Source organism: Aethalodelphis obliquidens, unplaced genomic scaffold (genome assembly GCF_003676395.1).
Source record: "Aethalodelphis obliquidens isolate GAN/ISIS:26980383/991018 unplaced genomic scaffold, ASM367639v1 scaffold111, whole genome shotgun sequence".
Lineage (NCBI taxonomy): Eukaryota > Metazoa > Chordata > Mammalia > Artiodactyla > Delphinidae > Aethalodelphis > Aethalodelphis obliquidens.
The window spans coordinates 2,275,927-2,301,651 of NW_020838055.1; the positions used below are offsets into that span (position 1 = coordinate 2,275,927).

The window sequence follows — 25,725 nt, forward strand, 5'->3', positions numbered from 1 at the left end:
AGTTGATAAAGAAAAATATAGTTTTATACCTATAGAGACCCATCTGCAGGAAGATTCAGAAGTGTAAGCAAAAGATTTTATGAAAGAATCTACAGCTATTAATGGTCATGTTTGCCTCCCTAACTACATTAAGCTGCATCAATAACACCAAAAGTTTAAATAAAGATTACATGATTCTAAGCCTGTTATCACTGATCGTGTTATGCAATTTTATATTTCTAATGAGATATAAAAAAACAGGTTACAAAAAAAAATTCAGACTGTCACAGACTTCTCAAAAGCAAAAACTAGGTTTTTGAAAACAAAGGTAAAAATGCCTTCCAAATTGTGAGGGCTAATAAATTTCAGTCTAGAACTTCAAGTACAACAACTTAAACCAATTAGGTGCAGAATAAAGACAAATTTCCAAAATCAAGGACTCAAAATCCTACACATGCTTTTGAAGGACGTGCTCCAGTTAACTTCGTGTAAACTGAGAAAAAGATAAAAGACATGAGATCCGGACATCACAGACTCAACCTAAGAAAGAAGTCCTAAGTTAACAGGGTGGCACAAACAGGCCAAAAGCAAATAGGGACAAATGAAAGAAGACTGGCAATATAATGATAACCAAAGCTGGGTGAGGGGTACAGAGTCATTACACTATTTTGTCTACTTCTGTATATATTCCAATAGTTGCATAATAAATTTTTAAAAAGGGCAGAAGGTGGGTCAACAGACGGTGCTGGGACAACTGGATATCCAGAAACAAAATGATAAATTTGGACCCCTACCTCACATAATACACAAAAATTAACTCAGTAGATCATAGATCTATATGTAAGAGCTAACACTAAAACATTCTTAGAAGAGGTGGTGCAGTGGTTAAGAATCCAGCTGCCAATGCAGGGGACATGGGTTCGAGCTCTGGTCCAGGAAGATCCCACATGCCATGGAGCAACTAAGCCAGTGTGCCACAGCTACTGAGCCTGCGCTCTAGAGCCCGCGCTCCACTAAAAGAGAAGCCACCACAATGAGAAGCCTGCACACCACAATGACGAGTAGCCTCTGCTCGCCACAACTAGAGAAAGCCTGCGCGCAGCAACAAAGACCCAACGCAGTCAAAAACAAATAAATAAATTTATATTAAAAAAAAAAAAAAGAAATTCTAGAGAGTTCTTTGGACAGAAGGAAAAAACCTCTTCCATTAAAAGAAAAAATTGAAATGGAGATAGGAACTGAGAAGCACCGGACAGGGAAAACTGAACTTAGGTTCTAGCATTACTGAAGAAGTTATAAAAATAATTTGGATTAAATTGCAATAACTCAAGAATGAATTGTGTAATCATTAGAAAAAACACTAAAAGAACAAAAGTGTATGTAATGAACAAGGTCACTGGAAAAAAAATACTAGAATAAAAATTATTGAATTAAAAATAAGATGTTACAATCAGAGGAAACTGATGAACAGCACACAAAATTGCTCTAAAATATTTTTGCAACTTCTATGAATCTAAAAAGTGAAAAGGAAAAAAAAAAAAAGGCCTGTCTAAGGCTACATAACTATCATGTGGGGGGAAAGGGGTTAAAATCCTGGTTTGAAGACTATAAAACATGATATATAAGGTGTGATGTAGAAGAGATATTGAATAAGTAGCTGTCTAGGCAAATGATAATTTTACTGCCTCATGCATTAAGGGTGGTTTGATTATGCTGAGAATTTAAACTGGACCAGCTTTAGCCTGCCTGCCTTCCTCCCTCCCTCCCTCCCTTCATTTGGTTGTGTGGGGCTTTGTTGTCGCCGCGTGTGAGATCTTTAGTTGCGGCATGTGGGATCTAGTTCCCTGACCAGGGATCAAACCTGGGCCCCATGCATTGGGAGCGTGAAGTGCCAACCACTGTACTGCCAGGGAAGTCCCCAGATGTTTTTAAATGTTCTTTGCTTTATATGTACTCACCTTGTCTCCTTTTATGCTAAGAGTTTCTTGCCATTCTGGTCCATGAATTATAATACATTTAATTCATGGATGGATGTACTTAGAACAGTGCCTGGAACATGGTAGGCGCCTGATACCTGCGAGCTGTACCCTAAAAGCCCATTTTGTTGGAAGACCCTCCTCTGCCTGCACTGGACCGCTTCTAACATGTCTTTTAAGACTTGGCCTTAGGCATCACTTCCTCTGGGTAGCTCCCTTACATCATGGCTCCCACAGCCTCCATGACGATTCTTACTGCACTGTATTTTATCTATTCACTTGACTTTTACTCCCCAGGGTCAAGGCCCGAGGAAGCCCCATATTTATGACTGCTTCGCAATTTTAAAGATGCAAGAAATAAGGAGATGAGGTGGGGAGTAGAGAGGACACGGAGAAGCGGCAGCCTTTATCCAAAGCCTAGAATTCACCTGTGACTAAGGTTAAAAAACCACTAGAAATCTCTAGAAGTAAACCTGGGCACTTTGAATGCAGGATGAGAATATAACCAGCAAAGCATGGCCTTCAATCTAAAGAAACAAATTTGAGTAAAAAACTCAAGAAAAGAAAAAAACAAATCAAAACTTGAACCTGTAAACTCTATGGCAATTGCATTACTAAAGACTTATAGGATTATTCAGTCTGATTCTAGTTTAAAAAAATTTTTTAGGGCTTCCCTGGTGGCGTGGTGGTTGGGAGTCCGCCTGCCGATGCAGGGGACACGGGTTTGTGCCCCGGTCCGGGAAGATCCCACATGCCGTGGAGTGGCTGGGCCCGTGAGCCATGGCCGCGGAGCCTGCGCGTCCAGAGCCTGTGCTCTGCAACGGGAGAGGCCACAACAGTGAGAGGCCCGCGTACCGCAAAAAATAAATAAATAAAAAATTTTAATATGTATCAAAATTAACCCACCTCAAATTTAAGAACTATTCATCGGCGTGGTTAATCACATCTGGGTTTTGAGTGAAAACAGAAGAACTAATGTTGCACACTAAATTTGGCGTTTTCATATTTCAAGCCTTAATAACATTTATTTAAATATTAATATAGGGCTTCCCTGGTGGCACAGTGGATAAGAATCTGCCTGCCAATGCAGAGGACATGGGTTCGATCCCTGGTCTGGGAAGATCCCACATGCCACAGAGCAACTAAGCCCACGTGCCACAACTACTTGAGCCTGTGCTCTAGAGCCCGTAAGCCACAACTACTTAAGTCCACGCGCCTAGAGCCCATGCTCCACAACAAGTGAAGCCACTGCAATGAGAAGCTCACTGGCCGCAACTAGAGAAAGCCCGTGTGCAGCAACAAAGACCCAACGCAGCCAAAAAATAAAAATTAATATAAACCCTGATTTTCTGTATAGAATTATTTAAAACAAATCACTGCATCTTCTCAACTTCTTCCATCTTGCAACCCCTATTTATAAGAGGAGAGATACAACAGATTTCTCTGAAAGAACTGGCCTGTTCCTATGTAATCTCACTATCTGAATTTTACTGACTGAACCCTAATGAACTTACTAACGTGCCATTTCTCTATCTCCTACATTTCTAGATCGCCTACATTACTAGATTCTTTTTGTTGATTTAACCTCCATGATTATTCATATTTTTACTGGTAAGAGATTCTGATCTGGAAGAAGACAAGAAATTTCCTTCATGAAACAGCATGCTTCCTGCTATTAAAGATTCTAAGAAATTCTGCTAATTTATGGATTTGGTGATATATATGTACCATCCAAGAAGTCAGCAGAAGTCAGAAAGGCTTAAGAAGTAGATTCTGAAGGGAATTAAAAAGACTTCACAGGGGCTTGAAGTGATTAGACAAATGTTACTAAGCACTGGACCAAAGCTGCTAACGGATCGGATCCAAATACCACTTCTGTCTGCTTTAAGAAGAAAAAAAGATGGTAAAAGTGAGAGTTAACTGTTGGAATGCATTATGGGAATAGGGTGAAATATGTCATACTACACACCCTGGTAGGTATTTTCACACTACTTCTAATAATAACCTACCAAGAAACATGTTATCTCCATTTTATATAGAATGAAACTGAAGCTTAGAGAAGTTAAATATCTTGCCAAAGGTTGCAGTTAAATCCACTGGGAATTGAATTCAGTTCTGATAAGAGCCTAGAAGCAAAGCGGGGCAGTAAGAAAGGTGACACAGAGAGACAGGGAGGAACTAACAGTACTGTATAAATGTTTCCATCTTTCCCTGTTTTTTTTGGGGTGGAGTCCCTAAAAATTAGAACTCAAATCATAATTAGTATAGCAGAGGTGCTAAACAAAGAAAAAAAAGATGGACACTTTTTTAAGCTAGCTGTTGGGTTTTTAATTGTAAAATGTTTGAAAACATTTTCCTTGGAATGAAGAATTTTTATCAGATTACGTTTCTGGGTTGGTTGGGATCACAAGACTCTAAGTCTGGAGATCTGGGTTTTGGTACTAGTTCGGTCCATAACTAGTTACACTAGTTACATAATTTTAGACCCATCATTCACTTAAAAAAAATTATTTATTTTATTTATTTATTTTTGGCTGCATTGGGTCTTCATTGCTGCACGCAGGCTTTCTCTAGCTGTGGCAAGCAGGGGCTACTCTTCATTGCGGTGCGCAGGCTTCTCATTGCGGTGGCTTGTCTTGTTGTGGAGCACGGGCTCTATGAGCACGGGCTTCAGTAGTTGTGGTGCACAGGCTTAGCTGCTCCATGGCATGTGGGATCTTCCCGGACCAGGGCTTGAACCTGTGTCCCCAGCGTTGGCAAGCGGATTCCTAACCACTGTGCCACCAGGGAAGCCCCTATCATTCATTTCTATGGATCTGTTTCTACATCAATGAGATGAAAAAGTTCAATAAATTCTAAAATCATTGTGTGATAACACACATGAAACATTCGTTGTTAGGGCTTATAAGTATCTATCAGACAGTAATCCATTTATAAACAAGACCTGTGTGAAAATCACTGTGCAAAAGTAGAATAAATTTATGTGTTGTGTCTATGTGTGAGAGAGGAAAAGAGTTTCATTCCAAGAAATTTTGGATAGTATATAATCCCTAATTAGATTTCACCTAATAGAGTCACTCCTCAAGGTTACATTTCCAACATTTTATTCTTTAGTTTTTTTCTTATCCTTCACACTAAAATGTCTAGTCTAATGTCTCCACTCAAATGACTGTGAAGTTCAAGGTTAATGACTGATTTTAAGCTCCTAAGAGGCAGGGACTATTCGTATCTATTTTAGGCATCAAAATAAACCTAGTATTGTAGTACAGTGTTTGGCACATGATGGGCACTCAAATACTGAATAATCAAAGTATGGCACTTTCCATCTTACAGAATGCTTTTTTTGGGGAGCCACACCAGTGCCATATGGCTCGTAGCAGGATCTTAGTTCCCTGAACAGGGATCGAACCCGGGCCCCCTGCAGTGGAAGTGCAGAGTCCTAACCATTGGACCGCCAGGGAATTCCCCAGAATGCTTTTTTATACATAAATTTGACTGATTCTCATCGATAATCTGGTCAGAAAGGCAGATCAGAAGGGACTTCTGATTTAAAAAAAAAAGATGTAGGTTCAGAAAAGTTATGTTAGCTGCCCAAGAGATTAGTAAACGGCAAAGCTCGAACTAAAATTTAAAATTCTAAATCCGAAGGATTTTAGTTATCACCCAATGTCTATTATTAACAATTAACAATTGATATTTTAGTGGCTACTTTCCTGCAGAATTCTTAGAAGGGACTTGTGGTAGGTTAAAGACGGCCATAAACTCATCGGCCTTTCTTCCACTGGAGAGAGAGGGACTACGACCCCTCCTCTCTAACTGCCTTGCCCTACAGAAAACAGTGGTGATATTTTCTGGGTCCCAGCTTGGGAACTTCCATGTCTTGTCTCTTGCAATGTTCTTTCTGGGAGTCCCAAGCTTCCATGTGAGAAGTGTATGATCATTCTGTTGAAGCGACTACAGGGAGAGACCTAGAGACTACACAGAGAGGAAATTGGACCCAGCTACCCCTACCAAGGACTAGGACTTAAGGAAGCTACCTTGGACCTTTCCAGATGAACATACCTGTAAGGTGAATACCACTAAATGACTCAACAGATAAAGCATGGAGCAGAATCACCCAGCTGTTCAGTGCTCAAATTTCACAAAATCATGAGATATAATAAAATGGCCTGCCTTTTAAACCACTAAGTTTTGCTATTGGAAAAAAAATGTGGTACCTGGAAATAGGGCGCTATTTGAACAAAAACCTAAAGTGTGACTTTGGCTGTGGGATCATGTGGTGAGTGCATTCTCAAGAAAACCACTGGTGAGAGCTTAAAAGAGAGGGAAATATTACTGTAGATTGGACAGAAGTAGATCTTTGCTATACAGAAGCACAAAGTTTGGAAACATTGTCACACTAGTGATGTGGAAAATAGGGTAATTAATAAATTTGTGGATCTGGCTGGAGTGATTTCCAGGCAAAATGTAAACATTCTTTTTGTATTTTATATAAGAAAAGAGAGGAACCAAAGAAGGAAGAATTCAGTTTTCAGGTACAATTTAGACGAAACAGAGCAGGGTTTGAAAATAAAACTGCTTCTCATCACTGGTTACTCCCAGCAAGAATTTGAAACTTAGAAATGGCTTTAGGACAAAGATCAAATCCAGAGCACTACAGTAAAATTTGAACTCAGAGTAAATACCTCCAGGTGTGCCTGGCTGTTAGACCTTTTGAAGGGAGTGCATAGCAGGGTTTCTAAGAATCCTAAGGGTATGCCTCTGCTAGAGAGGAGGGCCTCTAAGTATCTTTAACAGCAGGTCTCCTATATTTTTTCATTGAGCTTCTTGGATCTATAAGTTAATGTCTTCCATCAAATTTGACAAGTTTTCAATCAGCCACAATTTCTTTTCTTTCTTTTTTTTTAAATTTCCCTGCATCTTTTTCATTTCCTTCTGGGACTCTCGTTACATGTATGTTGGAACACCTAACTTTTTCTGCAATTTCTGAGCTGAAGCTCTACCACTTCTCAAGAACAACTGATTCTCCTTTTGTTGTCTGCCTGGTTGATACCAGTGCCCTGAAATGTTTGTTGTAAACTTGTTTTCTATGTTGGCCTCTATATCCCCTCATCACCCTGAATGTGGACAGAATGTCTGACCGGTAGACCTAGGTAGAAGTTACACAGTGTCAGGTATGGGCCCAAGCCACAAGACATTGGCAGGTTTCCCTTCTTATCATCTGGGACACTTTTCTCTTAAAGTTTCAAGCTGCCACATAAAAAAGTCCAACACATTGATACCACCCTAGTATGAAGAAGCCCAGGATAAGTTCTTAGGGAGGCTGTGTGTAGACAGTGATGCCAGCCAGCCTCCAGGTGGTACAGCCACCCCAGCCTAGGCATCAGGCGTGTGAGTGAAGCCATCTCAGGCTCTCCATAATAGCCCAGGCATGAGATGAATACCCAGTAAACTAGCCAACGCCACACAGAGCAGAATTTTTCTAGCTGAGTCTACCAGAATTTCTCACTCATAAAAATCATGTGAAATCATAAAATGATTATGATTTTAAGCCACTAAGCTTCATGGTAGTTACACAGCAATGGATAACTGGAGCAGGAATACTGCTAATGCTCATGCTATGGATTCTTAACAGATCTGGCAACAGTGATGACCAAGGCCTTCCAAAAACAGGGCTACAGAGAGAGCCCCAACTTTTCTCATAATGGCTTTATAGAACCTAAGAAGAATAAGATGGTCTGGGAGTGTGACAGAGATGACGTATGGAATGTGGGAGAAACAACCTAAAAAACGATTAATGGTAAAAAGTAACTCGATCGGGACAGCTATGTGAACTTTACATAAAAAATCACGGCTTCTAGCCGGTAGAACAGAAGTAGTTTCTATTTAGTCATGTAAGGATGGAAGTGAACAGGGCTAACCGTAGGCAAAATGATCAAATAGGTCAATTTTTCCTTCTGTCTCCTCTCCACAGTATCATCAAATAAAGAGAGATGGCATCAATGATCAATGCGTATAATGCAAATCAATTCAATCAATGTTTATCTGGTAAACGATTGTGACTAAAATGTACAATGAAAATTTTCCTATCTCAAGAAAGAAGTTTAGGCATAAGGGAGCAAGTTATGGGGTATTTCTGAGAGTTAAGAAAAAAATCTTCCTGTTGCTCCAGAACTAACACCCAGTTACCATAAAGACAAACCTCGTTTTTAAAGTATGTGGGCATGGGGTGGTAGTAGAAAAAATCTGAAGGAGATGTCTGTGTGTTCTTAAAAAAATGTGATTTCTGCTATTTTAAAAGAATTGAATCCTACTGCTGCTGATAAAAGAGGACCTACTCTACTTTCTGGAGTTTCTAAGTTTATTCCAGCAGTAGTTCTGTATTCTTACTTCCAGCTAAACCTAGATGGAAGGGATGGAGAGCACCCAGCCAACAGTGCTCCTTTTCACACCCACATACCACTCTTCAGGTGGGTTAGTCCATAGCTTGTCAGTAGCTGGAATGAAAAAGTGGATGTGATACCCAAGAACTCCTCATATGGCAAGGGTGGGGAAAGCCAGAAAGCATGCCCACCCTATCTGTTTTGGAGCTAGATCTAGAACCTCTAATTACTACTCCATGTCAGAGTGTGACAAACAATTAAAATGTATCAAGGAAAACTCTTAATAACAAAGCTGTTTATAGACTGAGAAGAACAAAAAGAGAATAAGAGATAACTTGGATAGGCTAGATAAGTTGTACTAATTACAGTAATTTTAGTGAATTCCTTACCCCTTAATTACCATGTAGTACAAAAATGATTATGTGTGCTGTGAAATGTATCAGATACAGCTCTAAGTGGCACTGAACAATTCATGTGTGCCAAGTCATGTAGCATGAGCATGTGAACACTTTCACAAATCAGTGGAAGACATAGGTGTTCTGAGAACGAAGACCCAAGTTCCCAGTTATTAGAAGTAAGAGTGAGTGATGATGAGGGAGTATAAATTCAGTGACCTGAAAAGAAAATGTTCTTTGGACACTCTTCTAAACCTTGTATGGACTATCCAAGGGCCAGGGCAATTGATCCATAAAAGCAGTTTCTCTGCAGTGAAGGAGTCAAACAGCTGTGGCAAAGTGGTCAGTGGTACACAGTATACAAACTTTTGTGCCCAAAGCTGCACATATTAACAGCTATGAAAACATCATGAAGCATTCGTAAAACTTTTTATGGTAATCTACCATTTTAGTTCCTTCTTTGGCAACTTACAGTGAAGCACACATAGTGATATAGAGAGGAGAAATAATGGGAAGCAACAGTGAGAGAGGCGTGCTCTGTGAGAGGGGAGGGTATCCAAAAAAGCCCAGCTGGAGATGGGAGAAGGGGGCAGTTTGTCTGGTAGAACTGCAAGAAACAGTTCAGGACAGACAGGCAAGAAATGACACTTGAGAAGTGAGAAGGGTCCCGATCATGAAAAACTCCCAAATTCCCTAAGGAGTTCGAGCCTGAGAGAGACAGGGAGGTTATTTAAGAAGGTATCATGCTCATATTTGTTTGTTTAAAGATTCTTCTGCATATGATTCCTTTCATATGAAGTCATGGTGTTAGGAGACAGGCTAGCATCTACTCCTGAAGGGAATCACAGTAACTGGAAGGGACGTGAGGAAGCTTCTGGTGAGCTGGTAAGGTTATGTTGCTTGATATGGGCAGTAGCTGTTTGTGAGTCTATAGGTGGGTTCAGCCTGTGAAAACATTCACTAGTTTTAGACATATATATCTACTTATTTGTATATAAGTTATACTTCAATGAACAACTGAATAACAAAAAAAGATTACTCTGGCTGATGGACAGAGAATGGGATGAAGGAAACAGGCAATATATGATGGGGGGTGGGGTGGGAGGGCCTGGGCATTATCGGATGAACTAGAGCACCAGGAAGCATCTGGTAGCTGAACAGCTATGGAAAATGAAAGAATAAGAGGAGTCAAAAGTGACTTGAGTGAAGACTGGGTGGATGGCTGTGCTATGCCCTGATAAAAGGCATACAGGAAGGAGGCCCTCCTGGCTTCCAGCTCCTCATTTATAAAATGAGAAAACATACCCAAGACAATCCTTAAGGTCTCTGAGATCCTTGATGACAGTATGAACAGTAAGAACCTGGACAGCTTAGAGACAATGAGATAGCCAGGAGTCCAACCTGGCAGAAGACAGAGACTAAAAAAAATGCTTCCAACAAAGGAAGAACAAAACCAAACAAATGTGAAACAACAGTCAAACTGGTGTCTACATCAGTATTCATTTAAACAAGAGTACATCTCATAAATTCCTAGAGGTTGGGGGTGGTAGAAGATACAGAATACCTAAAATTGTACTTAAGAACCATGAAGATCAGGAGGCATCTTTGGAAAAGACTGGCTAGTATGAATATGCAGAACCTCGATCTACTGTGAAGTAACATTCAGCTGGGGTATCTGTCTGAACTGACTCAGCAAGACTGTGACCTGTAAACATCCTCCCCCACACCGTCTGCACCTACGTCAGACGGGTAGGCTCTCAAAACAGTAGTCTTATGGTTTGAACTGGGTCATCTATGGATCTGTTATAAATCATGCTACACAGATTAAACTCCTGGAGAAGTAGTTCACAGCGGCTAAACAGTCTAGGGGAATTAAAGACCATGAGAAACATCTTTACCAATGGATCAAGAACAGCTCAAGATAAAACGATTAGCTATATTCTAGTAACCACTGCTTGAAATGTGGTGACCTATAATGACAGGAAACTACTTTTGAGGGTAAAATAGAAAAGGGGTAAATAGATCTTTTAAAACTTGACATATTCATGCCTGGAATGCTTTGAAGTGCTAAATTAAAACAAAGCAGGGAAAATGACATTCTCTTTTCTTCTTAAATATGTTGGGAAGCCAATACTATGTTATAAATAGAGAAAACCACCCCCAGGAAAGCTGGCAAATTCAAGAAGAAAAAGAGCTATTTAGGTTCCCTCTCTTTCTGTCTGTAAGAGGAGGGTAAAGTATTTATACAGGGAAACAGATTTTTGTCTTAAAAATTACAAATACTTCAATCTGGTAGAAATTATTGGAACTATAGTCCTAGACACGTTCTGCAGGCACATTGGAGGGGCTTTAAATTCTGCCTTCAATCACTGCGGTCTTCACAAGACTGAAGGACACAATGAATAAATTGAAGGCAGCCACCTTTTAGGATCAAGTCTGCTATTTCCATCATTCTCCTGCCTGTGGAATTCCTAACCGAGAAATGTCACTCAAGCAAATAGTCATCTCCTATGGGGTGCAAGGCTCTTTATACTAAATGTTCCCAAGAACCTCAAAACAATACAGCCATTCACGGCTTAAGAGAGCACTAGGAAAAGAGCTGTCAGGGGCAAACCTTGGCTTTGGTTGCAGCTGAGGCAAGAGCAGCTGCTGCGGCTGTGGCTACATTTCCTTCAGAAATTTCATGTTCTACTTTCTTCTTCCCAATATCACTTTCTCTTTCTTTACAAGTATCAGTGAGTTCCTTGTTCTCTTCAGTCTCCTTTTCTTCTGGGGGAAAAAAAAACAAACCAGAAAGCTTTATTACCAGTGTGCCCAGTCTCAATAGGCCATCTTACTTCTCACCTCTGCCACATGATGAACTAAGACTGATGCTACAAAGAGATCTCAGTGCCTTTTGCTTCTTAAGATTTCTACTAAACCATTCCATGCATGTAAGTCTGCTTCTATTTGAGATGGATGTTCTAAATAGTATACTTTGTCTTCTCTTTATTTCTCTAAGCTCTCTGTGTAGTTCCCTTGAATATAAAGGAAAATTCAGGGGAACTAAGTCCTAAGACCATATGTTTGCTCATCAGTCAATGAAATGCTCTGGGAAACCCGAGGGTCTGGAGAAAATCAGAAGCTGAGACCAGAGTACTTCTGCAAGTCTTTCAAGTCAGGCAGGATGGGACACACCAGCAATGGACTGGAAATAAAATGGCAGGTGTGTGTGGTGATTTCAGTCACAGCTGAACAACTTATTTGTCTATATATCACTGAAAACAATGTAGCCACTAGCATCAGCACTGGTACCTAAGTGCAAAATAAAACTCAAATGCATATTTACTGTTATGTTAAGAAACATAATAAATGAGGGAATATTTCTACACAATTTAACTGCCTACATTTCTCCAGTGCTTTTACTGGTTTACATAATAAAGTTCAAAGAGTTTCCTCAAATTACCTGATTTGGTATCTTCACTAACTTCACTATCCTGTTCTTTCTCACTATTTTTTTCATTTTCTCCATCTTGAGCTTTATCACCTTCATCCATTTCATTCTCCCCTTTGTTTTCTGCCTGAAAGGGTTACAAAAGAAGAGGACAGAGAATGAGAAAAAAAATTATCCTTTTACAAGTGATATTATCTTAGAATAACAAAAGGTTCCACTATTTTTGGTAAGAAATGGACTAGGTTCAGAAAGGTCTTGGAGAGAAAAACTGGAAAAGAAATAAATAAATTCAGAGAAATACCTTTCACTACTCTCAACTCCTGAGTGCTCACGAGACTTTAAGTCTCCAAAGCACAAATTCCCCACCCTCTCTGCTATAAGGCTAGGGATACAGTGTCCAAAGGAATGTCAGTGGGACTCATTTTCATTATTTACTGGTTAAATACTAGATAACTAAACAAACAAACAAATAAATAAATGGTTAGCTGGCTAGAAGGACTAAGAGCATTTAAAATGCACAGTACTGTTTAAACAAGGTCCTACTGTATAGCACAGAGAACTATATTCAGCAAAGAACTATAGAAACTATAGAAAACTATATAGAACTATACAAAACTATATAGAAACTATAGAACTATAGAAACTATAGAAGTATATTCAGCAAAGAACAAAGAACTATATTCAGCAAAAACTTAAACCAGCAAAGCCCAAATGGCTGATAGAATCACTTATAGTCCTCTGAGAGGGACCCAAAAGATCAAAATAAACCCAAACTGTTATGCTGAGAAAGGTAGTGCTCTCTGGCTTGCCTGTTGTGAGAGAATTCAGACAGACTGATTTTTTACCTTTTCAGGCTGCTGACCATCAGTATCTGTTTCCATTTTTTCCTCTTCAGCTCCTTCTACAAGCAAAGCAATAAAAACAAGTAGTAGTACAATGTGGGGGAAAAGTAAAAGCTATTATAAAGCTGTGAAAGTGTCTGAAATACCACTACACACAGTAATACGGACAAATCTCACAACCATAAGGTTGACATAAAATAACACATACTTTATGATTGTACTAATTTAAAGTTCAAAAATAGATGAATGTAATCCGTGGTGTTAGAAATCAGGACAGTGGTTAACCAGGAAAGGGGTGGGTTCAAGAGTGGCTTTGGGTGCTGGTAATGATCTGTTTCTTGATCTTGGGGCCGCCTACATGACTGTGTTTAATTTGTGAAAATGCACTGAACTGCCCACTGAGGGTTTTCATTTTTCTGTATGCATAAAAATTAAAGTTCAAAAACACCTTTTAAGTAAAAAAAGGCAAAAATAAAAATAATTTATTTTTAAAGATACTTAACAAGTTATATATTTTGAGTCAGTCAGATACTAGAGAAACAGTGCAGAGCTAGAGATTCACTGAACCTCAAGAGCATCACACTCTGGCTGGGGAGGACATAAGCCAACAAGCCCACTGTGTTTGCGTACAGATGAGACGCTGTGGGAAGCACAGAGGGTATGGCTATCTCAGTCAGGGAAGGATAATTGCGTGAGAATTTTTGAGGCAGACATGGCTGGGGGGTGGGGGGCGGGGGCAGTGGTAGTACTTGTATAGAGAAGGACATTTCAAGGAAAGGAGGCAAAAAACTCAAGGGAGTAGGGGAAATTTAAGTTGTGGTGAGACTAGAAAAGAGACAGAGATCAAAAAGAGGGAGATAATGCCGACAGGGGCTGTATAATGAAGAGAACTGAATGTTGTGCTAAGGAGGCCTTAAATACATCCTGTAGATAAAAAGTTAACAAAGACTTAAAAACAAAAACATGATACAATCAGATAAATACTTCTGGTTTTAGAACTTTATACATAAACAAATGTTTCAAACATAATGAAGGTTTGCTGTGGTTTTAAATAAAAACATTCAAATATCCTATAGCTTAAATTTTTATACTGTCCTCATAAATTATAAGGCTAATAGCATTTATACTCAATGAGAATATTTAAACATATTAAACAATGATGTTTAAAACTAACAGTGTTAAAGTTACTAAATAGAAAAATCTCTATTTTTCCAATTCTTAAGAATATAATAGGATCTTCTTGCTTCCAGAATTACGGCTGAATAGGAGCTCCAAAGGACATGATATTTTAAGACATCATGAATCTCATATCAGGTAGAAGAGCTTTTAAAGATCACCACCTTCCCCAAAATGCCCAAGGCCTACAGAACCAGAAGTGGGACCAGAGTGTGGAAGTAGTGGGACCAGGTTCTGATTATTTGGGAATTTGAAAGGGAATGGTTGCCTAGACATATTTGCTTCTAATACCTCACCATCAGGAAGTTGAGCCCATGGACTAGCCAGCTGCAGGGCAGGAAAGGAAGACTAGGATTCCTGCACAGAGAGCCAGCCACAAGGATGGCCAATGTGATCTCAAGCCAGTGGCAACCCCTGGCTACCTGAAAAAGCAGCAGAAGCATCCTCTGCAGACAGTTTTTCCAATTCCAATTTTAGCCAAAAAGACATCAGAGTAATAATCTCAACAAAGAGCAAACATCAAGAAAGAAAGCCACTAAGACTGAACAGAAACATTAATCAACAGATTCAGAACCTGAGGACCGCCAATATGAGATCTGTCAGACCCTCAATCTAGTGTAGCCATGGATGTAATATGTAGAGAATCATAAAGATCTCCCATCAACATGAGAGTATTACAGATGATCAGAAATTTAAAAAAACAAAACCCCAAAAGATAAAAATATTTCCTAGAAATGAAGTCAGGGTAAACAGATTAAACCAGGTGAAGAGAGAATTACAAAACTGTAAAACATATCTAAAGAAATGATCCATATATAGAACGGGACAATGGGGAATATGGAAACATGGAAAAAGATATGCCAGGCAAAACCGAATCCAAGGAATGGCGGTAGCCTTTTTGTGGTACTGTAAGTCAATAAAGGCATTAAGAATAGAGTATTATTAGAAGTAGACGGTAAAACATAATGATGAAAAAGGTTTAATTCACCAAAAAATTGTTAATTTTTTATACTTTTAGGAACCTAATAAGAGTGTCAAACTATATAAAGCAAAAACTGACCGAATGGCAAAATGAAAATGTACATCATAGTAGGGAATGTGAACAGACTTGTCTCAATTTAAGACATACAGTGGATGGTTCTAACATATACATATAGAATTCTACACCTAACAATTAGAGAATATATACACATTAATTTCAAGCTTACATGGAACATTAAAAAATACTGATCACATCTTCCAGCGCACACACACACACACACAAATCAATAAAAAGTTTAATCCATTCTAAAACAAAGGAAACTGATCACATATTAAGCCATAAAGCTAGTTTTCACAAATTTCAAAAAGTCAATGGTATACAAACTAACTTCTCTCACCACAATGCAATGAAATTAGAAGTTTAAAATATAAATTTCTCGGGCTTCCCTGGCGGCGCAGTGGTTGAGAGTCCGCCTGCCGATGCAGGGGACGCGGGTTCGCGCCCCGGTCTGGGAAGATCCCACATGCCGCGGAGCGGCTGGGCCCATGAGCCACGGCCGCTGGGCCTGCGCGTCCGGAGCCTGTGCTCCGCAACGGGAGAGGCCACAGCAGTGAGAGGCCCGCGTACCGAAAAAAAAAAAAAAAAAAAAAATTTCTCTGTGCTTGGAAATATAATTTTGAGAATCAGTAAAAATAGCACTTAGGAGGAAATGTAAATGTGAAATAAGCCGCCTTATTTTTACATTAGAAAAGAAATAAAGGTTCAAAGTCTACAAGCTGTACATCTTTTTTAAGAAAATAGAAAAGAAAAACAGAATATAGGAGGTAGGGAGAAAAAAATTACAAGAGTAAAAAAAAAAATTAAAGAAATTTTAAAAATAGAGTTTAAATATATAACAGAATCCTATATCTCTTCCGTGACAGATCAAGAAAAGAGATGAAAGGCACAAATTAATAATATTAGGAATGGAAGAAAGGCCATAACTATTGATAAAAAAGCAAACGTCTGGGCTTCCCTGGTGGCGCAGTGGTTGAGAGTCCGCCTGCTGATGTAGGGGACACGGGTTCGTGCCCCGGTCCGGGAGGATCCCGCGTGCCGCGGAGCGGCTGGGCCCGTGAGCCATGGTCGCTGAGCCTGCGCGTCTGGAGCGAGAGGCCGCAGTGGTGAGAGGCCCGCGTACCGCAAAAAAAAAAAAAAAAAAAAAGCAAAGGTCAAAAAGGAAGTTGACAACAACCTACTGAAGAGGCAAAAATATTTGCAAATAATATGACTGATAAAGGGTTAATATCCAAAATATATAAACAGCTCATACTACTCAATATAAAAAAAAATCCAATTAGAAAATGGGCAGAAAACCTGAATAAACATTTCCCAAAGAAGACACACAGATGTCCAATAGGCACACGAAAAGATGCTCAAAGTTGCTAATCATCAGAGAAATGCAAATCAAAACCCTAATGAGGTATCACCTCACACCTTTCAAAATGGCTCTCGACAAAAAGACCACAAACAACACATGCTGGCAAGGATGTGGAGAAAAGAGAACCGTAGTACACAGTTGGCGGGAATGTAAATCAGTGCAGCCATTATGGAAAAACAGTATGGAGGTTCCTCAAAAAACTAAAAATAAAACTTCCATATGATCTAGCAATTCCACTCCTGGGTATATATTCAAAGAAATGAAGACACTAATTCAAAAAGATATAAACAACCCAATGTTTGTAGCAGCAGTTACTTAACAGTGGCCAAGATATGGACACAACCTAAGTATACACCAAAGGATGAATGGATAAAGAAGATGTGGAATACACACACACACACACACACACACACACACACACACACACAGAGGAATATTACTCAGCCATAAAAAACAATGAAATTTTGCCACGTGCAACAACATGGATGGACTTGGAGGGTACTATGCTTAGTGAAATAAATCAGACAGAGAAAGACAACTACTCTATGTTATCACTTATATGAGGAATATAAAAAATAAAACAAACTAACGTAACAAAACAGAAAGACTCACAGATATAGAGAATAAATTAGTGGTTACCAGTGAGGAGAGGGAAGGGGAGAGCGGCAAGACAAGGGTAGGGGATTAAGAGGTACAAACTATTAGGTATAAAATAAATAAGCAACAAGGACATATTTTATAGTACAGGGAATACAGCCAATATTTTATAATAAATGTAGTGTAAGCTATAAAAATATTGAATCACTATGTTGTACATCTGAAACTAATATAATATTGTAAATCAACTATATTTAATAAAAAAGTGTAAGTGACAAACTTCTGAAAAACTTTAGGCCAAATAAAATAGAAAAATTAGATTAAATGAACAAATTATTAGAAAATTTATTTACTAAACAGATTTGGGAAGAAAAAGAAGTATACTAACAGAAAAACTGAAATAGTTTTAAAAAAACAAAAACACCACAGGTTCAGATGTTTTTACTGGGGAATTCTATTTTTTTAAAAAATAAATTTAGATATTTATTTTTGGCTGCATTGGGTCTTCGTTGCTGCGCGCAGCTTTCTCTAGTTACAGTGAGCAGGGGCTACTCTTCGTTGCTGTGCACGGGCTCTAGGCGTGCGGGCTTCAGCAGTTGTGGCTCACAGGCTCTAGAGCACAGGCTCAGTAGTTGTGGCTCACGGGCTTAGTTACTCCGTGGCATGTGGGATCTTCCTGGACCAGGGCTCAAACCCATGTTCCCTGCGTTGGCAGGCAGGTTCTTAACCACTGTGCCACCAGGGAAGCCCTCTACCAAACTTTTAGGGAAAAGATGATTATAATCTTCATAAACTTTTCCAGAGAACAGAGAAAAGGGAATACCTTCTAACTCATTCTATGAGGTCAGTATAACCTTGATTCACAAATCAGATACGGACAACAGATAAGGAATATTAGAGGACACTAGACTAAATCTCATTCATAATCACAAATGAAAAACTCCTAAACAAAATATCTAAAGACAGAAAACAGTAGTATATAAAAAAGGCAATACATTATGACAAAATAATATGACAGTAACAGAAGAGTGATATAACATTAATATGTCTATCAACTTATTTGCTCACACACATAAAAAGTAATAAAACTCAGTATCTTTCATGACAAGCTAGCTTTCATTACAAGGGCTAAAAGGAAAGTTCCTGTGCCCTCCAAAGATTGTTACTGATAATCCTACAATAAATGTCATTCTTCATGGAGAGATGCCTGTAGTATCCCCTTTAAAATCAAGAGCAAGACATGGATACCAGTATTACTACTTTCCTTTGATACTGCCACAGAAGTCTTGGTCTAGGTAGTCAATAAAGAAAAAGAAATTAAAAGAGGACTGGAAAGGAAAGAAGAAAATACTTATGATTTGCAGAGAATAAAACTATATACCTAGAAGAATCTGCAGAAAAGTTATTAGAAATAATGACAGCGTTACAAGGCAGTTACCTATAAAATTAACATGCAAAATCAACTGCGTTTCGATATGCTAACAAAAATCAATTCTAGATAAAGACACAGTAAAAAAAAAACTTGAATCATCTCCTAATCACAACACAAAAAGTGCCAACCATAAAACAGAAGACAAAACTCTATTAAAATCAAGGACGACTTTTCATTGAGATGACAAAAAGAACAAGTAATAAGAGAAAACACATGCAGCACAGCAACTAGAAGACTAGTACATCAGATTTATAAAGAAAAACATAAATACTATAGAAAAGTAAGTAAAAGACAAGAACAGTTATTTTACAGAATGACATATGACCAGTAAATTTAAGATACTCAAATTAGTTGTAAGAGAAATGTAATTTAAAACTATAAAAGAACATCATTTTACACCTGCTACATCAGCAGAGTCTAACACTAGGAAGGTGTTGGATCAAGTGTTACTGGTCAACTTTGGGAAAAAACTTGGAGTTTCCTAAAACAGTGCTGCTCATGTTCAAGGTTCAACGTTCCAAAGTGTTCAATGCTCTTTTCTCCTTTCCTTTATTAATAAATTTACTTCATGAAAAATTGACAACCGAATTAAAGAGAGCTTAGTGATGCATATTTCTTAACTCAGTGTGGCAACTGGTCCACACTTCAAGTAGCACTGCATCTAAGCAAAACCCTATATGTGTACACTGTGAGGCATGTACAAGATTGTATGTACATGCATGTTTGAAACAAAAACAGGAAACAACCCAAACTGTCTGTTCAACAATAAGAGAAGGGATAATTAAAATGAGTTATAATCACATACCAGAATATCTTACAGCAGTGGAAATAAATTAACTATGGTTACATGGATAATGCAACTTCACGAAAAAATACTGAAAATATAATACTGAGTTAAAAATAAAAGTTTTAGAAGTATAAATCTATCATACTTTCTAAAGCTTAAAAACAAACAAAATTATAACCAACATATATTAAGTACATCTTTGTGATTAAAAATTGCTTATGGGCTTCCCTGGTGGCACAGTGGTTAAGAATCCACCTGCCAATGCAGGGGACATGGGTTCAAGCCCTGGTCCAGGAAGATCCCACATGCCGCAGAGCAACTAAGCCCGCGCACCACAGCTACTTAGCCTGCGTTCTAAAGCCTGCGAGCCACAACTACTGAGCCCACGAACCACAACTACTGAGCCCGTGAGCCACAACTACTGAGCCCACATGCCACAACTACTGAGTCCACGTGCCACAACTACTGAGCTCATGTGCCTAGAGCCCATGCTCCGCAACAAGAGAAGCCACCGCAATGAGAAGCCCGCACACTGCAACGAAGAGTATCCCCTGCTCGCAGCAACTAGAGAAAGCCCGCACGCAGCAACAAAGACCCAACACAGCCAAAAAATAAATAAATAAAATAAATATTTTTTAAATATTGCTTAAAACATAGTTGAACAATATTAAAAAATTCAGGATTCTTAGGGCTGGGAGTGGGAAGGTACAAAGATGAGGTAAGAGGGAAACAGAGAGAAATTACTGGTAATATTCTAATTAGTTCAGATGAAATATGTAACATGCCTTAAGACACATTAAAATATAACAATAAAATGACTTGAACAAAAAACCTAAATGCAGATGGAGTTTTTTTAAGCCCCCAAACCTCACAAGTTATTCTTTTTTTTTGAGAATCATACAGCAATCATAAATCATTGCTTTACAATGGTGTGTTAGTTTCTGCTTTATAACAAAGTGAATCAGCTATACATATACATATATCCCCATATCTCCTCCCTCCCACCCTCCCTATCCCACCCCTCTAAGTGGTCACAAAGCACTGAGCTGATCTCCCCTCACAAGTTACTCTTAATTGAATGTGCATTAGGCCACCTTTGCTGAGTCAACAATTACACACTGAATAAGTATTATGTGGGAGAAATGCAGTATTTTTTTTAATAAAAATAATCTACATTTGAAATAACTAACCACAATCTACAGCTCTGCATTCTAAAAAGATAACACTCTCTATTGTAAGGCAAGCCAAATTTGATATCAACTCTTTAATTAGCTATGATTCCAAGATGAAGAGTTACATAATATTAATATCTATTCATATAATGATGGTGCAGTTAGAGACAGACCCTCTGTAAGGGGGAAAATCTCAGACTTTTAAGGAGATGTCTATTGACAGTTTAATTATGAGTTGTGTATTTCTCAAGATGCTACATGGAAGAGTATGTAAAGTGTCTTCTATCAACATTTTTTTAAAGCTGCTATCAGACATATTCTTGGGGAGAGAAAGAGAGGGAGGGAAGGAGAGAGGGCGTGCGCACGCGTGCTTGTCTTTGGTGTGAATTCTGATTAGAACTGTAAACCCTGAAGAGGTTGCAGCCGCTCACATATCCCTTAATGTCATATTTTTTTAATATTTATTTATTATTTATATGGTTGCACCGGGTCTTAGTTGCGGCAGGTGGGCTCCTTAACTGTGGCATACGGCATCTAGTTCCCTGACCATGGATCGAACCCGGGACCCCTGCAATGGGAGCGTGGAGTCTTAACCACTGTGCCACCAGGGAAGTCCCCTCCCTTAATGTCACCTTGTTGGTGCCAATAAATGAAATTCACAACTTAAATGAGAAACACATAACATAAACTAGTGAGCCACATGCCAAAGACAAAAAGAGAAAGCAAAACAAAAAAATATCCTCTTACCAGGTAATTAATGCCTTGTCAGCCAGGGGAAAATACCAACATCACAGTTTACAATTAGCTCTTTAGGCTGTAGAACGGGTTGGTAAACACTTTCTGTAAAGGGTGAGATAGTAACTCTTTTCAGCTTTGCAGGCCCCACAGTCCTAGTTGCATCTGCTCAACTCTGCCATAGTAGCACAAAATCAGCCACAAAAGCCGCTTGGAAATGAATGGGTGTGGCTGTGTTCCAATAAAACTTCATGAAAAAAAAAAAAACTTCATGGACACTGAAATCTAAATGTTATATATTTTTGCATTTCACAAAATACTATTCTTTTGGTTTTATCCAAACATTTAAAAATGTAAAATCCATTCTCATATATTGTGGGCTAAATAAAAATAGTCGGCAACTTGGATTTGGCCCAAGAACCAAAATTTGCTAACCCCTGCTCTAGAAAAATAGGATGAGTTCGGGATACAGACTAAGTACGAATCCTGTCCCCACAATTTACCAGCTCAAGTGACCCTGGGCAAGCTCCTTAGTTGACAGCGGCTTCAGTTTGCTTATGTACAAAAGGAGAATAATTATTATTTCCTTCACAAGGGTAGTGCTAAGGATTAATTATTTCACGTAAAATGCAATAACTGTCTGGCTCATAGTGAGTGCTCAATGACAATTATTAATATTATCAGAAAGTTCAGTTGGCTGGACCCAGGCCCTATCTCTCTATTAACATGAGCCCTTTTCGTGGCCTTTGGCACTGCTTCAGGGAAAACAAAGGGCTCTCATTCTTCCCTGGACTGTCAAAGATCCTTCCCAATCCGGTTTGTTATCTGACTTACCCTCCCTATGTGATCTTTTCTGTAAAGGACCAGTTAGTTTTATAAAATGACCTGCCCATGTCCCATTCTCTTAAAATGTTACTAATGGGTCAGTGATACCTGACCAATCTGATCGACAAGGGGTCAGCAAACGATGGCTGCTTTTGTAAATAAAATTTTATCACAACACAGCCGAGCTCATTTATTTAAGTATTGTCTATGGATGCTTTTGCACCACAAAGGCAGAACTGAGTAGCTGTGACAGAGGCCGTGTGGTCTGCAAAAGCCTAAAGTTTTTACCATTTGGCCCTTTATAGAAAAAGTTTGCTAACCTCTGTGATAGAAAATTCATGCTAATATGATAGTCCTGCTTATGAACAAAGATACTCTGGAGATACTGTCGGACTCTCAAGGTCTCAACTTTAATGTTGGAAATTGAGGGACACTGGTGGTGAGACACAAAGGTGGCCTCATACGATCCCTGCCTCAAGGTTTTCATGTCCTTGTATGAACCCCTTCTCTTGAGTGTGAGTAGCATCTGTGATTTGTTTCTAGCCACAACAGAATACAGCAAAGGTGACAGGATGTTAGTTTATATAAGACCCTGTGCTGTTACTTGCTCTGGAGACTCTCCTTGCTGGCTTGATGAAGTAAGCTGCCATGCTGGGGAAGCCTAAATGGCAAAGAACCCTGGGTGGCCCTAGGAGCTGAGGGAAGCTTCCAGCTGACAGCCAGCAAGAAATTGAGGCTTTCCGTTCTACAACTGGAAGTAAATGAATTCTGAGAACAGGAGTGACCTTGGAGGTGGATTCTTCAACAGATGAGAATGTAGTCCAGCCACCTTGATTGTAGCCTTTTGAGATCCTAAGCAGAGGACAAGTTTGTGCATAGACTTCTGACTCACAGAAACTATGAGATAATAAATATATCTTGTTTTAAGCCACTAATTTTGTGGTAATTTGTTATGCAGCAATAGATAAATACTATACCTCCTAAACTTTTGAATGAACCTCAACCAAGGGTGAGAAGCAAATTATCTAGCATCCATGATAACAATGTCTTCAGAGACTACAAATAGAAAATGGTCTCATCCACCAGACTGGTTGGTTTCTAGTCACCACCCCTTTCTCCTAGCTTCTGCAATGCAGTGTGCTTTTCAGTCTAGTAATAATATGGTTACCAAAACCAAAATGAGGAGCGAGAGAGAGAAACCATTCCCTAAAGAGTTGAGGGAACTGTAAAAATTAGCTTTGAGGAGAGAATTAAATGCTTGCAAAATACCTGCCTTTAATAAAGTATGTTATGAATAAGTACTGATGCTTTTTAGAAAGAATTATGATTATTTGGTGAGAATACTCTCCATTTCCTACACATCATCTGTAAACTGCCAGCAGTTACTTCCTAAAACAGACAGAACCACGTTACTTCTACTCTCTGGAATCTTCTCAAAGTCAACAAGGTAAAAGCCCTTCAAAATCAGCTGCAAACCTACAAAGCTGCCCTTGGCCACAGTACCTGCTCCCCACAGACTTCTTTGTACTATTTTCAGAATATGCCACCTATGTTCATTCCTTCTTCCTTTTTCATTATTGTTTAAAAGGTCATGTCCTTGGTGCAGCCTTCCCTAACTGACCCAAGCATAAATAATCGTGTTTCCTCCACATATGCCTCTACCTATAGCTGTATTTCTTTTTTATAATGATATCCCCTCCCCCACCATAAATATTCTTCAAGGACAGGGTGATTATTTAATTCAGTGATTCACAAAGTGTGGTCTAGGTACCCTGAGGGTTCCCAAGGTCAAAACTATTTTCATAGCAACACAAAGATACTTGCCTTTTCACTCTCATCTCGCACAAGTGTGGCGTATGGCTTTCCAGAGGCTGCATGATGAAGTCAGCTATAGAAACGTGCACCTATGTATTATTTTTTAAAAGTTTCCCAGTACCAATTTTTTAACTTTTTTAAAAATTATTTATTTATTTGTTTGGTTTTTTTATATTTGGCTGTGTTAGGTCTTCATTGCTGTGCACACAGGCTTTCCCTAGTTGCAGTGAGCGGGGGCTACTCTTCGTTGCAGTGCGCATGCTTCTCACTGCGGTGGCTTCTCCTGTTGCGGAGCATGGGTTCTAGGCGCGTGGGCTTCAGTAGCTGTGGCTCACAGGCTCTAGAGCGCAGCCTCAGTAGTTGTGGCACACAGGCTTGGCTCCTTCGCGGCATGTGGGATCTTCCCGGGCCAGGGATGAAACCCATGTGCCCTGCACTGGCAGGCAGATTCTTAACCAGTGTGCCACCTGGGAAGCCCGCCCACTATCAATTTTTAATATAGTAAATGTCAACAGATATAATCCAAATAAACTGAAGAAGCATTTTGGGTTCCTTAATATTTTTAAAAAGTCAAAGAAGTCCTGAGACCAAAACACTTTAGAAATGTGAGTCCAATAATTTTTGTCTTCCTAGGGAAGGAGGGAATGATAGGAACTCATTCAACACTTCTGGAAGACTAATCATGTCATTCACTGTATTAAAGTTCAAACGTTCCATAAAGCTGGCAATATACAGTCTAACCAGGCTCGTGAGCCTTGTATCAAACTCTCTATAACCTAGCTCCAACCTACCTCTGTAAGCTGCTCTCTTTCTACATCCTTATTTGAACTATGTATTGTGGCCAACCTGGTTAACTTCCTGCCATTTGAACAACCTTCCATTTCCATCTCTGTGCCTTTGTTCACATCGTTCTACAGAATTGGATACTGTACTTGTTCCAATCAGTGACATTCTAAACCTCTTTTTTTTAACATTCAGCTCAAATCCTACTTTCTTTGTGAAGTCTTCTTTAGCCTAAAATTACAAGTCCCATTGTGTTCATTCTTACAGCACTTCCTATCTACAGTCCTCCTTGAACAATTAATACTATATACTTCATTCTATCTCCAATCCTCCAACACTGAATTATTTTTCCATGTATATGTAACTCATCACAAAAAATAGCCCCAATTATTAGAGGGTATTTCCTGTGTCTTACATAACTGCCCCACAGCAAGAGAGCTACATCAAATAACTGATATAGTTATACCTGATTTGACCAAAAAAAAAAAGTCACCAAAGGTAGACAATTGTATTACATAAGGGAAGCCAATTTCTTCCTAAAAATTCTTATCCTACCATATAATAAATATGATTCATTAGGCAAGTCACTTCAATCCTAGCTAGTCCTTAGAGGTTAAATGTCCTATTGTGAGCTGCTCAGAAGTCTGAATTTCTATTTCAATGCTTCTTGAAATAGATCTGAAAGAGCCCTTCAAATAAAACAGTGACAAAGAGAAGAGAGAAGCCCACTCCACATGACGTAGTCAAAGATCAAATACTGATCCACTTTTTCCTGAGGTTCACTAGCCTAGCATGTTTTCACACACTGGTGTTTTAGAACTGCCAGATTTTAAAGATGTCACGGGAATCCTCAGGGTGAGAAGAATGAGGCTATTTATATGCTGTGAATAGTATCTGAGGCAAGAATTGTAACAGTCACTTCTGGGCTTTATGTTCCTAGAAAGTGACCTTTTCAACATTATTATTATCAGGATGCTCTTCTTAATCTCCTGA

At 39.0% G+C, this 25,725-nt stretch overlaps 1 protein-coding gene across 3 annotated transcripts in view; it reads right to left on the reverse strand.

The window, feature by feature from the left end:
* The window catches only part of SMARCC1 (SWI/SNF related BAF chromatin remodeling complex subunit C1), a 180,349-nt gene that overhangs the window by 31,674 nt on the left and 122,950 nt on the right, over positions 1–25,725 (reverse strand). For 2 of the 3 annotated variants that reach the window (XM_027097001.1, XM_027097003.1), the window contains exons 22-24: positions 13,012–13,067; positions 12,179–12,293; positions 11,348–11,502 (exon numbers count right to left, since the gene is read on the reverse strand). In XM_027097001.1, coding sequence (XP_026952802.1) covers positions 11,348–11,502; positions 12,179–12,293; positions 13,012–13,067 — 326 coding nt within the window. The remainder of the gene's footprint in view (positions 1–11,347; positions 11,503–12,178; positions 12,294–13,011; positions 13,068–25,725) is intronic. The other variant, XM_027097002.1, reaches the window with a different exon arrangement.